General features: G+C 48.8%; 1 protein-coding gene across 3 annotated transcripts in view; it reads left to right on the top strand.

The window, feature by feature from the left end:
- The first annotated feature begins 1,326 nt into the window (after window positions 1-1,326).
- The window catches only part of LOC309350143 (transcription factor COE1-like), a 98,864-nt gene continuing 86,006 nt past the window's right edge, over window positions 1,327-14,184 (top strand). Inside the window, exons 1-2 of one of the 3 annotated variants that reach the window (XM_081876838.1) lie at window positions 1,327-1,804; window positions 3,021-3,142. In XM_081876838.1, the coding sequence (XP_081732964.1) occupies window positions 1,451-1,804; window positions 3,021-3,142 (476 nt within the window). In that variant the 5' untranslated portion in view covers window positions 1,327-1,450. The remainder of the gene's footprint in view (window positions 1,805-3,020; window positions 3,143-14,184) is intronic. The other 2 variants (XM_081876836.1, XM_081876837.1) reach the window with 2 other exon arrangements.

Here is a 14,184-nt window from a genome sequence, read left to right as displayed (position 1 = left end):
AGAAATAAATAAATGAAAACAAAATATGCTGTTACTCCTGCTGCCCATCCAAGCTACTGGACTCCACCTGTAAAGTTCTCGTTCTTCCCCAATGCGTCTGTGAGCAGGAGAACTTCCTGACGGGCTTTGCCGAATGCAAAGTGATTTCCAGAGGAGCGAAAAGTCTACTTTCCCTCAATTCAGTCTTGTTGCTTTTCCCAGGTTAGGGCTTCCTGGAATAATAATAATTAGGTGCCATCAGCTTTCATGTCCCACTTTAACCACATCCACACATAACTCCATGCCGAAAGGTTCCCCGACATCACTTCTGAACATTAACACGCAGGTTCGATGGGGTTGCATTAAACAGGTCAGGGCGGAATGCAGAATCTGGTTGCAGCAAAGCCTATTTCCAGGGCTTTTGGGGCCTGTTCCTGGTTGGGTGCATAGGAGCCAACTCCTAGGGGCCGAGTTCCCTTCACCCCTCCAATAAAATATATGAGGGGACTAGCCTCTCCCCAAAGTTGCCGGGCATTGCCATTCAAATGGTGTGAGAGAGCCATGTCCTGTGACAGATTATGCAGGTCAGGACTTACCTGCCCCCCCCCCAATATTTTATTCAAGTTGGCACCCCAGAGTGAGTGGGTGGGGGAAGACGTGGAAGAGAGCTCAGGGCAGGGGGCGACTTAGGGTGACACGCTTGTGGTGCTGGGTGAATCCTGGTCCAAAGAGTCCTCTACAGGGCTGGTGTCCAGATGGGAGAATCTCCTCTCAGGACCTTGACGTGGGGACCAAAAACTCCTCTTTTGCACAATGCGGCAATCCTGGGAACCTTTTGGGGAGCAGGTATCCAAACGCCTACCGTGGGGGAGAGAAAATCTGGGGCCAGAGAGGGTTTTTCCACTTTCCACATGGTGTTTTTTTTTGGGGGGGGTGAAATCCGTGGGGTTTAGAGAGGCACATCTACTTTTATAGTGGGGCCGACATATGGAGAGGTCCCGGAGGCAGCGCGCCCTTGCAGAGGATTTTCGGGGGTTCGCTGGGGACTTGATCTTGAGGGCTACTTGGGAGGCTGCTCCCCCGTTTTTGGGGGTGGCGGCGGCTGGGGTGAGCTCTGTGGGGTTTAGAGAGATGCATTTCTTTTTGGGGAGGGGAGACACACACAGGCGGAGGTTCCCGGAGGCAGTGCGCCCTGCAGAGGATTTCGGGGCGCGCGCTGGGGGGTCGATCTTGGGGGGCCACTCTCAGATGGCGGGAGGCTGCTCCCCGCCATCGCCCCCCGCGCGCCCCCCGCCCGCGGCCATCGTCCTCCTCCTCCCCCTCCGCCGCCGCCTCCTCCTCCCCCTCCGTCCGTCCGTCCCCCCGGAGTCCGCTCCTCCCCGGATGATGTCAGCCTGCCCGGCCCGGTGGCTCCAGCCCCCTCCCCTCCTCCTCCTCTTCCTCCCTCCCTGGGGAGGCGGAGGGAGGCGGCATGGCCCGGCTCGGCCCGGCCGGAGGCGGCGGAGGAGGAGGAGGCGGCAGCCCCGTCGTCCCCCTGCGCCTGGAGTCCCCGTCCGCCGGCCCCGCGCCGCACTGGCTGGCCGTGCTGATGGTGCTGCTGCCGGACGGCGAGGACGACGACGAGGGCGACGAGGCGGGAGCCCAGGCCGGCCGGCGCAGGAGGAGGCGCAGGAGGCGCGCCAGAGCAGCCGCTGCTCCAGCCGCCGCCGCCGGGCTGCTCTCCGGGGACCCTCGCCGGAGGCTCCTCCTGCTGCTGCTGCCCGCGAATGGGGGCTCCGCAGGCGGCGGCGGCGGCGGCCCGCGCTCCCCCCCGCCTGCGCCCTCGGTAAAGCCCCTCGAGGGCTCCAGTCCTGGGGGGGGGGGCGGGGGGCTCTCTCCAGAAGGGGCGCCCCAGAAAGTGCCAACTGTCCTCCATACCCCAAAAAACGCCGTCCACTGTCTCTTCCCCCACGCCACCCCCATCCTGGGTCCCCAAGCGCCCTGATCCGGAGCGCGCATCGCTCCCCCACTCACCTCCCTCCCCCGGTGCGCCCCTGAACTTTCTGTGTATCCCGGGACGGGCCGCCCGTCCTGTCCCCTCTCTCCATCACTTCTTGGCGTCTGCTCTTGATCCGGCCCGCCGGGCGCTCGTCCGGCCTCTGAACTCCTCCCCGCCCGACCACCCACCCATCCATCCGGCGCCCTGCCCTCTCCATCCCTCCCTCCGCCTCCTCACCTCCTCGGCATCCTGCCTCCATCCCTCTATTCTCTCTCTCTCTCTCTCCTTTGCTCTGGTCCTCTCTGCGCCTCCTCCGGTTGCCCTGACCCCGCTCTCTCTCTCCATCCCTCCAGCCACTCCTTTCTTCCTCTGCCTCGCTTTCTCTCTCTCTCTCTCTTTCTCATCCCTCCTTCCAGCCCCCTCTCCCCCCTCCTCCTCCCCCCTTTCGCCACCTCCTCCTCCCCCCTCCCCCTCTCCCACCGGGGCTTCTCTCTCTGCCTCTCCTCCTCTGCTCTGATTCCCTCCATCCCTTTCTCTCTCCCCCCCCTCCTGCACAACCCTCCCCTCCCAGCTGCTTGGCTGCTGTTCTCTCCCCCCCCCCTTTACACACAGCCAGTCCCACCCCCCTGCCCAACAAGAACCACCCTCCCCAGTCACTTGGAAACAAACAAACCGGTCCAAAATACTCCGCCTTTGGATTGTCACCCCAACACCTCGTGGTTTTGCGAGCTGCTCAGGAGCAGGTGGCTGAGTAGGGAAACTCTCTCCCTGAATCCACCTTGGAAGCCGTTGGATTTTGGTTTTCTGAAGAGATCCCCTCTTTCTGTTTTGCTTTGAGGGGGATTCTAGGGGTTTGACCCCACCCTGCCCCAAGCTTGGGAGGAATTTCCCAAAAAAGAAAGCAGACAGTGGAGCCCCAAACTTTCTTCGGTGGAAGCCCTCCCTGACTGGGGGTTGGGGGGTTGGGATTGTTTTGGCGAGAAGACCTGTTCCCCACCCACTCCGCGCCCCTGCCGTGCACACCTAGGACCCTTAAAAGGCTGTTTTGATGTTCTCCATCCAGGAGGGTCTCCCCAGAGGTGGGCTGACCATGAAGGAAGAGCCTTTGACCGGTGGTGGGCTGTCAGCCGTGAGGTCTTGGATGCACGGGACTGGCATTCTGGATGCCAACACCGCAGCTCAAAGGTAGGGCCTGCAGAAGGCTGGCAGAAAATGCTTACCCCCCCCCCCAAAAAAAAGAAAGAGAGAGGAAGAAACTCCCCCAAACTCCTTCTTTCAATAGTTTTCTGTCTCTCTTCCCCATCCCCAATACCTGTCTCTTTTGAAATTTGCCAAGAATTTACTGGGTTCTCCTGCAGAAGTCGAAGCAAGGAGTTTGGGACGGGAAAGGTGTTCATTCTTCTTTATTTTTTTCTTCCGATGACTCCGATGACTGGCGCATGTTATTTCAGTTCTCCTGTTTGACGGGCAAAGCGTGTCGTTGATTTATTCGCTGCGTCTTGGGGGGGGGCTGCTTAAAGGAAGGGGGAATTTCAGAATTGCAATTGCAATTATTTAGTTTTCGGGACGGTGTAAGGCCTCCATCATTTCCCCTGCTAAATCTCCCGGTAAAACACCATCCCTAAAGCTAAGTAAGAGAAGAAGAAAGACAGATACCTTGATTTCACCTTTGTTTTTGCTCTTAAAGTTTCACTATAACTCATTGGAACTTTCATGAATATAACTCTTTTCAGATGGGTTTTTCAGCAGAATCAAAAACAGTTTAGGTTGGAACTGACGGGAGGTGTCAGATAACATTAATATGAATATATATATATACACATACACATACACACACACACACACCCTGAAACTGGTTTTATATTTCTTGTTGTCAAGCTGTTGGAAAGTGTTTCTGAAGTTAACACTTTGGGGTGGAAAAGCAAAACAGCGTTGGAAGAAAGTTAGACTGATGCCAAGGATGCAAGTTCGCAATTCTGCTTGCAAATTTCTTAAACAGACATTAGTGGGTTGTTGATTTTTTTAAAAAACAACAACAACAACAACTGTGGGTCTAATTTTATTATTCCTCTCTCCTCCCCCCAAGTATGCTTTAATTTGGTGCTCTCGTACAAAATTGCTCCACATCGCAAACTCCTCTCTCGCCCCCACCATTCCTTTCTATCTTTTACAATTATTCCTGTTGGTCGATAAGCTGGGATGTATGAATCATTTCTCCCTGGGCTCAATGGCTCCGGGAGTTTGCTTCTTTTTGATTTGAATTGATTTTCTATTGATCTCAAATGTTCCCTGACCTTTGACATCTGATCTTGCTTGACATTTACTTGAGGTTGCTTAAACAAAGGAAGCAAGAGTTAGGTTGCATAACTAAACATGTAGCAGGGATACAACTCACCCCCCTCATTTCTCCAGTATATCATTCACCTGCAATTTGCAACTGAATTTATTGTTGTCAGCCTGTTGTCTCCTGGAGTTTGGAAACCTACTAGCTGGGTCCCGTGCATCGCTGACCCAAGTCACCTTCTTTGGCTATATGATCTGAGAATTGTGCCCTAGTAAAGGGTTTTGCGGCGCACTTTGTAGATTTATTTGTGTCTCTGGAAATGCTAATGTCGCAAGCTTTGAAAGGCCTGTGCAGCTGTGCTGGGCCTGCATGGTCCCTAGTGCACCCCAGGTCCCCAAATAAATGTTGAATATTTTAGTAGCAGAGCACATGCTTGGAATGCAGAAGGTATAAACGTAGGCATCTCTGGCTGAAAGGATTTCAGGCGGCATCTGGGAAAGACCGGGAGAGCTCTGAAGAAATAATTTTGTGCTAGCTGGCTTGAGTCTTTAATGTTGATCATTCCTCTGTTTTCAGTGTAAAAAGGCACAATCCACCCAGATGTTCTCTGGAGCAAGCAGGGGGAGCAGAACCTTCTGGTGGATCATGCCCAGTTGTACTTTATAATTCTATCACCGTTTTTTATTCTCCCTGGAACACCACTGTGTGTAGGCTAGAAGCTGGCGGAAGGTGACTGGTTTGCTGCCTCAGTTTCTCTGTCGTTGAGTCCAGCCCTCCGGCCTTCCATCCTGTTTGGGGTATTTTTGGGGGGTTTTTTGGTAGAATGCCCCAAACAGAGACATAGGCAGCTTTGTAGTAGCTTGCGAGAAGTAAGGGTTTGGATCTGTGTCGAATAAGGTCTTGCCGTGGGATTTCGCGCAGCTAAAAATCATCGTAATTAGCTGACTCTGGATGAGATTTGCGAGTGGGCTTTTTTCCTAATGACCCAAGAAGAGATGATAACCTGATACGATAATTAGACATAAGAAGAGGCAGCGAAGCTTTATCAAGTCAAGGAGTGTGTTCACCTCCCTTTATCCGGGGGGCCCCTAACAAGATATTGCATTTCTCCATTATCTCCCTGGACTGAGCAGGTCACCTCAAATGGTTAAGCAAAACTGGGATATCCGAGGAAAGGCAGTGTGCGAGACGCAGACAAGATCCCTTGATAGAGTAAGGATCAGCATTTTTTTAAAAAAGACAGAGAACGCTCCCCTTGTTTTTGCATGAACCATCCAGGCTGATTTCACCCAGAAAGAATTTGCACTAGATTTGTTGATGTTGTTGTTGTTTTGTGGCAATCTCCAGGAAAGAATGAGAAACACTTTCTTTTTTTAACCGTAAACTACATTGAGATATTGTATCTTGCTTGCAGCCCTGCCTATTCCATGCAACTGTTTTCCTGTTGCATCCTTCCCAGTCCTATCCTCACCCCTCCGTTCTGCCCTCATCTTCTTCCAAAGGAATAAACCACACTTAGCGTAATAGTATATTTACTAGCCTGGCACCCTCCTGATGTTTTGGACTACAGTTCCCCATGCTTGCTGGGGCTGATGGGAGTTGTAGTCCAGAAATATTTGGAGGGCGCCTGGTGGGCGAGGGCTCATCTCATCTACCTGTCCCACCCCTCTCTACCCCGTTCATTTTCTGTGTTTGTGTTCATCTATGCCGGACCCCAGCATTAGCTGAGATTTATATAACATCAAAATATATAGAACGTATGCAAACAGGCAGTAAACTCACTGCCATTCCTAGGGCCCAGATGCCAGAAGTCAGAGCATGTTTCGTCTGACTGTGTCAAAGCTGTAAAGCAAGACATGGAATGTATTTGCCAGGGGCTCAGAGGCTCCTGCCACCCCTATTGTGTTGACTTATCTTGTTCTGGTGTCAGGTGGTTTGTGTTTTCTCCTAATTTTCAGCGCTGATTCTTCATAATGCCTCCTGATTCTGAATCTTCGTTCAAGAGAAATTCTGAAAGCTGCCGTTTCAAGAGTTCACCGCCCTTACCTTCGTTTGGCAAACTTTGCCATGAGTTAATTTATATTTTTGTTTATTTGGAAGCATTTATATTCTGCTTAGTGTTTCAAAAACTCATAAGGGATGCACAGCCTAAAATAAGCAAAGGGTTGTGCTCAGAGCAGTGCCGAAATGAATGCTCTGTCAGAGCAAGTATTTCTCTGTGGGCAATGGAACGTTATCCCTGCCTCCCCACCCCCACCCCAGCCAAGTTTATTCAGGGGGTTCCCCTATACTTCTTGAAACAGTTAAACTATGGAACTCCCTGCCACAGTGATGGCCACCAACCCAGAAGGCTTTCAAAGAGGATTAGACAAATTCATGGAGGAAGAGAGGGCTATTGATGGCTAGTAGGCACAATGGTTACGCTCTGCCTCCACGCCTGGAGGCAATAATGCTTTTGAATCTCAGTTGCTGGAAACTGCAGGAGGGGAGAGGGCTCTTGTGTTCGAATCCTGCTTTCAGGTTTCCCACATGCATCTGTTTGGCCACTGTGAGAACAGGATGCTGTGCTAGATGGGTCGTTGATCTGATCCAGCAGGCTCTTCTTACGTTCTTATTTGGGGATGGCATGGGGCATAGTGGGGTGGGAAGCTTTGCACTGCTGTAAGCACTGAGTTGAATTCTTCCCAGACAAGCAGGCATTGGCCAGCCTGTTCTGCTGCATTCAGTCTCATGCATGCAGCCAGCAACAGATGCCATCAGCCCCAGAATGTGCTTTTTGTTGGTTTAAAAAGCACATTCAGAACTAATAGTCTGTAAATCAGTGGGAAGAAGGGCTTCATCATAGACACCAGTATGTCCTTTTGTGGTGGGGGGAGTTGTTTAAAAAAGAAACCAGTCTGAGTCGTGCATCTTCAATTGCACCGTAGCCCTGAACCTACCTGCTTGAACAAATCTTGTTGGTTTAAAAAGCACATTCAGAACTAATAGTCTGTAAATCAGTGGGAAGAAGGGCTTCATCATAGACACCAGTATGTCCTTTTGTGGTGGGGGGAGTTGTTTAAAAAAGAAACCAGTCTGAGTCGTGCAGGAGTCGGCTTGCATGTTGAAAGCAGAGAGAATTCAGCCCACCTGGGGAAAAGTTTGTGTTCAGCTGCAGAATCGTGCGGATGCAAATGAATCAGATTTTCATTAAGCACCTTGGGTAATCTGGGCTGCAAGGGAGGGGACGATGTCAGGAATATTTGCACAGGCGGTTCAAGCACATCCAGCCTAAAGTGGCCCAAGTTGCAATATTTTGACTTAATAGCACAGTGGATGGTGGCTGTTACCTTCTGGCAAGTGGCGGTTTCTGAGACTTTCCAAGCGTTTCCGAAATTATGGGCAAATAGGCCTTACCCCATGCAAAACAGAGAAGGCAGCTTTGTATAAAAATGTACGTGGGGATAAAGAGGCTGACCACAGGATCCAGCCAAAGGCAATGCTGGCACCCTGTTTACCTTGGGCAGCAGATGTGGCCAGATGTCAGGATGGACGAATCTCTTCCCATCTCTCTCCTTCACCTGCAGATCTCAACCTGGATTGAATGTGCAGGTCTGAACTCTGTAACCTTCCTCCAGAGAAAACATCCTCTCTGCTGATCAGCTGAGCAAAAATCTTGGGGAAGGCGGTGAGATTTCGGGGGGGGGGTGTACATGTTTTGGAAGGTTTTTTTTAGTGGTAAATAATATTTTAGAGGCTAATAATATCAGTTGCTGGTAGGTGAACATAGCTGTCAACATTTCCCTTTCCCCCCCCCCCTTATTCTGAATAGGATTTCTTGCAAGAAAAGGGAAAAGTTGACAGCTGTGTAGGTGAAGGGAGAGGGGGAAGGGGGCTGTTGCATCTCCAGCTCTCAGCCATCATTCTTGCTGGTTTTCTTCACAGTAGGAGGTTAAACACCTGGAAGATCGGTCCACTTTGGCGCAGATATTCCTCAAATCTTGCTTTCCTGTTTTCCTTTCCTTGAGCTCCATCTTCTCTTGATCGGTTCACACTCAATTTCTAGTCCCTCCACCGGTGACGGAATTGATGCTTGACTTGATCGTTGAGTCTCCCAGAACTGTCTTCTCCGTTCCGGTAGCCAGAGAACGATAGCCAACCATTTTCCTTTCCTGCTCCCACATTTTGCTCCCACCCCCTCTGCTCAGAGAGAGAGGGGCATCGATTTTTTGAAAACCTCTCATGGATTTTCGATCACGACTGTTCAGTTTGGAGGATCAGATTACTGCAGCCCTGCTTTCTGCAGGGCTACCCTTGGAGACAGATCCGAAGGCTCCCACTATTGCAGTTGTTGTTGTTTAGTGGTTTAGTCGTGTCTGACTCTTCGTGACCCCCTGGACCAGAGCACGCCAGGCACTCCTGTCTTCCACTGGCTCCCGCAGTTTGGTCAAACTCATGTTCGTAGCTTCAAGAACACTGTCCCACCACCTCGTCCTCTGTCGTCCTCTTCTCCTTGCGCCCTCCATCTTTCCCAACATCAGGGTCTTTTCCAGGGAGTCTTCTCTTCTCATGAGGTGGCCAAAGTATTGGAGCCTCAGCTTCAGGATCTGTCCTTCCAGTGAGCACTCAGGGTTGATTTCCTTCAGAATGGATCAGTTTGATCTTCTTGCAGTCCATGGGACTCTCAAGAGTCTCCTCCAGCACCAGAATTCAAAAACACAGTGGCGTAGCGTGGGGGGTGCAGGGGGGCCGGCCACACCGGGCGCAACATCTGGGGGTTAGGGTTAGGGGGCGCAAATCCATGGGTTAGGGGGCGCAAATTACTTGCCTTGCCCCGGGTGCTGACAACCCACGCTACGCCACTGCAAAAACATCAATTCTTCGGCGATCAGAATTCTTCCACTATTCCACTATTGCAGGCTACTTATCAATATGTGCAAACTGAAAGCCCAGTTTTGGATCGTCTGTATCGATTGCCGTTTGCCTCCAGGCCAAATTCAAGGTTCTGGTGTTAACTTTTCTGACATCTTGCATCCTTGATGCCTTCTTCTCCCATATATTCCTCCCTGAATACCAGCTGATGAAGCTCTGCAGTGCTTTCTGTTCTCTGTGAAATGACGTGTAGAATGCAGCCCTTTCTCTGTGGAACTCCTTGCTGCAAGAGAATCCCACTCACCCTTACACTATATGTTTTCTGCCCCTCATCACTTTCCTTTTGTGTGATGGCACAGCTGTTTGTTGGCTGGCCTCGTTTTCCGAAGGAACGTACTCGCTCTTTTAGGTTTGCTGTTATATGATTTGATTGGGTTATTCACTTCCCACACCACTTAATATGTTTAATAATAATAATAATAATAATAATAATTTTAAAAAATTATTAATTATTAATAAATTAATAATTTATTAATTTAAAATTAATTAATTTAAAATTAAAATTAATTAATTTAAAATTAATTATTGTCTGCCCGGACACTGAGGCCCAGCTCCCGATCGAGTGTTAAAAACAATCAGCATTAAATATTAAAAACTTCCCTAAACAGGGCTGCCTCCAGATGTCTTTTAAAGATAAGATAGCGGCTTATTTCCTTGACATCTGAAGGGAGGGCATTCCACAGGGCGGCGCCACCACCGAGAAGGCCCTCTGTCTGGTTCCCTGTAACCTCACTTCTCGCAATGAGGGAACCGCCAGAAGGCCCTCGGCGCTGGGCCTCAGTGTCCGGGCAGAACGATGTGGGTGGAGATGCTCCTTCAGGTATACAGGACCGAGACCACTTAGGGCTTTAAAGGTCAGCACCAACACTTTGAATTGTGCTTGGAAATGTACGTTTAAAATATCTCTAAGCGGTGTACCAAAAATTGAAGCGGCAACTGACAACTTCAACAAAGTATTTGCAAAAACACACATTTGCATCGTTCGAAAACACCCTGCGTGTGCCCCATTTGTAGAGGCTCTGAGATTGAGCGTCAAATGCGGAAGACCTGACTACACAGTGCGCTTTTGCGCATAACCCTCTAGAGTCTAGGCCAGCCTGGTGCCCTCTGGATGTGCAGGACTACAATTCCCATTAAGCTGTGCAAGCTGGGGATGTTGGGAGCTGTAGTTCAGAAATAACCGGTGGGGGTACTGGTTGAAAGAAGGCTGCACCCGGCCTGCCTCCAAGTTACTAATATAGTTTAGGGTAAAAATTGTCCTCAGTGGGGCAAATTGTAGTCATTCAACCAGGAGGAGTGATGGGGGAAAAGGTTATAGTTTCTCCCTTGCAGCCTCTCCTTCCTTGGAGGTTTTTAGCAGAGGTTGAATGGCCGTCTGTCATGGATGCTTTAGTTGAGATTCCTGCCTTGGAGGGGGCTGGACTAGATGACTTTGGGTGCCCCTTCCAACCCCACAGTTCTATGATTCTGCTCTGTCTGGGCAACATCTGCTACCTTTGGTTCTGAAAGTGGTAGGCAGCCATCCTGGCCATGGATAGAGTCACAGGTTTTTAACTTTCTCATTCATCAGCACTCTTAAAAATATTTAACTGGGGTAGCTCAGTCGGTATGGCCTAAGACTCAGGGTTCCTTCATTGCAGGGGGTTGGACTTTTGTTGTTGTTGTTTAGTCGTTTAGTCGTGTCCGACTCCTCGTGACCCCCTGGACCAAAGCACGCCAGGCACTCCTGTCTTCCACTGCCTCCCGCAGTTGGTCAAACTCATGCTGGTAGCTTCGAGAACACTGTCCCACCATCTCATCCTCTGTCGTCCGCTTCTCCTTGTGCCCTCCATCTTTCCCAACATCAGGGTCTTCTCCACGGAGTCTTCTCTTCTCATGAGGTGGCCAAAGTATTGGAGCCTCAGCTTCAGGATCTGTCCTTCCAGTGAGCACTCAGGGCTGATTTCCTTCAGAATGGAGAGGTTGGATCTTCTTGCAGTCCATGGGACTCTCAAGAGTCTCCTCCAGCACCAGAATTCAAAAGCATCCATTCTTCGGCGATAATATAATAATAATAATTTATTATTTGTACCCCGCCCATCTGGCTGGGTTTCCCCAGCCACTCTGGGCGGTTTCCAGCTGAATATTAAAAACAATACAGCGTCAGACATTAAAAACTTCCCTAAACACGGCCGCCTTCAGTTGTCTTTTAGAAGTAAAATAGCTGTTTATTGCCTTGACATAGATGACCCTCATGGTCCCTTGATTCTATGATGTTCTTTGAGAACAGAATGTTGGCACTGAGCAGTGTTTCTTTTCTTTTTTATAAAAAGAAAAACAAAATTAAGAAACAATGAGGTGTCAGTGCCCATTACTTTCTAAAAGTGTCATGGGCGCCAGCACAAAATGGCACACTGGTGAGTCCCATCACAAAAAAACACAAGCCATTTATGAAATTAAAATATGAATCCAGTTGAAAATATGAAATAAAATAAATGGGATGGGGATGGGGAGGGAGTACCAAAAAACAAAACAAAAACAAACCAGGGTTTGCATCCATTACCTCATAAAGAACATTCTCAGGAGGTTTTACCCCCCCCCCTTTATTTTATTTCTTATTTCCCACTGGATTGTTGCTTTAACTTCATAATAAACTCTTGCATTTAATAATATTAAAAAATCCGGTAAGCCTGCAACTTATGTGGGGGTTGCTTTTCGGAGAACTCGCCTACAGCCAAAATTGCGTATAGTCAAAGCACTCCAGGTTCACTAGTAGGTGGAATTTGCCAGGCTCTTTTTCCCCTTAAAAGCTGACCCCTTTTAATTTTTATTTTTTTAAAAAAAAAAATTGCCATGTCCATAAAGCTAAAGTTAAATGTACGTCAGCTGCAGGTGTGCTGTAATTATTTAAAGTTGAGCTGTGCAGCCCACTTGTAGGAGGATATTATTCCCCAGCCCCAGGTGTGAGGTGCTAGTTGAGGAATCCCACAATGAGACAATTCACCCGGCCTATTGTTTTGAACTCAACGGAGGCTCTGTGCCCACACCTGCTGACTCCAGGAGATTATCCCAGGTGCTCACCGGTTTTTCATCCTCGGAATCTCCAACCTGCATTTGTGGACAGTCTAGCCAGTCTTTCCAAAACGGCTTTCACCCCACTTATGCACCTTAATGTCGATGAAGCAGGATGGGTGTTGAGGACGGGTGGCAGTGGGAGAAATCGAGTTTTGGGAGAAACGGCACAAGCTCAGAGATGCTGGAAATGGAAAAGCTTGTGGCTAAGGCTAAAGGCAGAGAGGTGGCAGCTGGGAATTGGCAAGGAGTTGGGGGAAAGGTTCAGCAAAAGACTAGCAAAATGATCAAGGGGATGGAGCTACAGCAATTTGGATTTTTCTGTTTGGAGAAAAGGCAAGTAAGGGGCAATGTGATGATGATGATGGTGGTGGTGATGATGATGATGATTGTGATGATGATGATGATGATGATAATTATTTTATTTATTTATTTATTTAAACCCTGCCCATCTGGTTGGGTTTCCCCAGCCACTCTGGGCAGCTTCCAACAAAATATTAAAATACAATGGTACCTCGGGTTACATACGCTTCAGGTTACATACGCTTCAGCTTACAGACTCCGCTAACCCAGAAATAGTACCTTGGGTTAAGAACTTTGCTTCAGGATGAGAACAGAAATCGTGCTCTGGTGCCGCGGCGGCAGCGGGAGGCCCCATTAGCTAAAGTGGTGCTTCAGGTTAAGAACAGTTTCAGGCTAAGAATGAACCTCCGGAACTAATTAAGTACTTAACCCGAGGTACCACTGTGCAGTGATTCATCAAATATTAAAAGCTTCCCTAAACAAGACTGTCTTCAGATGTCTAATAATAATAATAATAATAATAAACAATTGATTGAAATACAACTTTAAAACAAGATTAAAACATTAAAATGCAGCCTCATTTCAGTAGAAACTCAAATCAAAAACGAAAAGTCCAATAGTTGCTTATTTGCTTAACACCTGGTGGGAGGGCGTTCCACAGGGCAGGTGCCACTACTGAGAAGGCCCTCTGCCTGGTTCCCTGTAACTTGGCCGCTCACAGTGAGGGAACCGCCAGAAGACCCTTGGAGCTGGACCTCAGTGTCCGGGCTGAACGATGGGGTGGAGACGCTCCTTCAGGTATACTGGTGATAGGAGCTTGTAAGAGTATGTCATGGCACAGAGAAAGCAGATAGAGAAGAGTTTTTCTCCCTCTCTCCTAGGACTAGAACTCATGGGCATTCAGTGAAATGGGAGCGGGAGGTTCAGGATAGATAAAATAAAGTCCTTCTTCGCACAGCACATGGTTTTTTGTTTTTAAATTTATTTAATCATTTTTTCAATACAAATAACAACCGCAAAAGACACAACAACAAAAACCATAATAACAATAATAACACAATTTGACAATTCAGATTTGAATACACTGATATATCTATGACTGCACCCTTTTAGCAATATTTCCCCACCTCTCTCTCCTCCCCCTACTTCCCCCCACTATCTGCCTTATCGCTTAAATATCCATTCCAGATTCCTTCATATTTATCCATTCTTAATTTGTGTCGACATGCAATTCGTTCATATTTAGCTAATCTGTCCATATTATCAATCCATGTGCTCAATGGAATCTTTTTGCGGCTATTCCAATTCATCAATTCACCAGTTCATGCTTCGCATGGTTGAGCTATGGAACTCTCTGCCACAGAATTGGTGAGGTCCACCAACCTGGAGTACTTTAAAAAGGGGATTGGATAAATTCATGGAGAAAATGGTTGTTGATGACTATGAGCCACAATGGCTCTGCATTGACTCCACAGTCGGAGGCAAAGATGCTTCTGAGACCCAGTTGGAGGGGAGAGATGCTTTTGTGCTCAGATCCTGTTGCTGGTTTCCTACAGGCACCTTGTCGGCCACTGAGTACAGGATGATTCTTCTTATGGGTCTTCGTCCAGCAGGCTCTTCTTATGTTCCCTTGCAGCTATGGAGGCTCTGACGTCCATGGACAAGGGCACTTCGAATT

This window comes from Podarcis erhardii (assembly GCF_964252035.2).
Source record: "Podarcis erhardii genome assembly, chromosome: 9".
Classification (NCBI taxonomy): Eukaryota; Metazoa; Chordata; class Lepidosauria; order Squamata; family Lacertidae; genus Podarcis; species Podarcis erhardii.
This window is presented reverse-complemented; position numbering and strand designations above follow the sequence as displayed.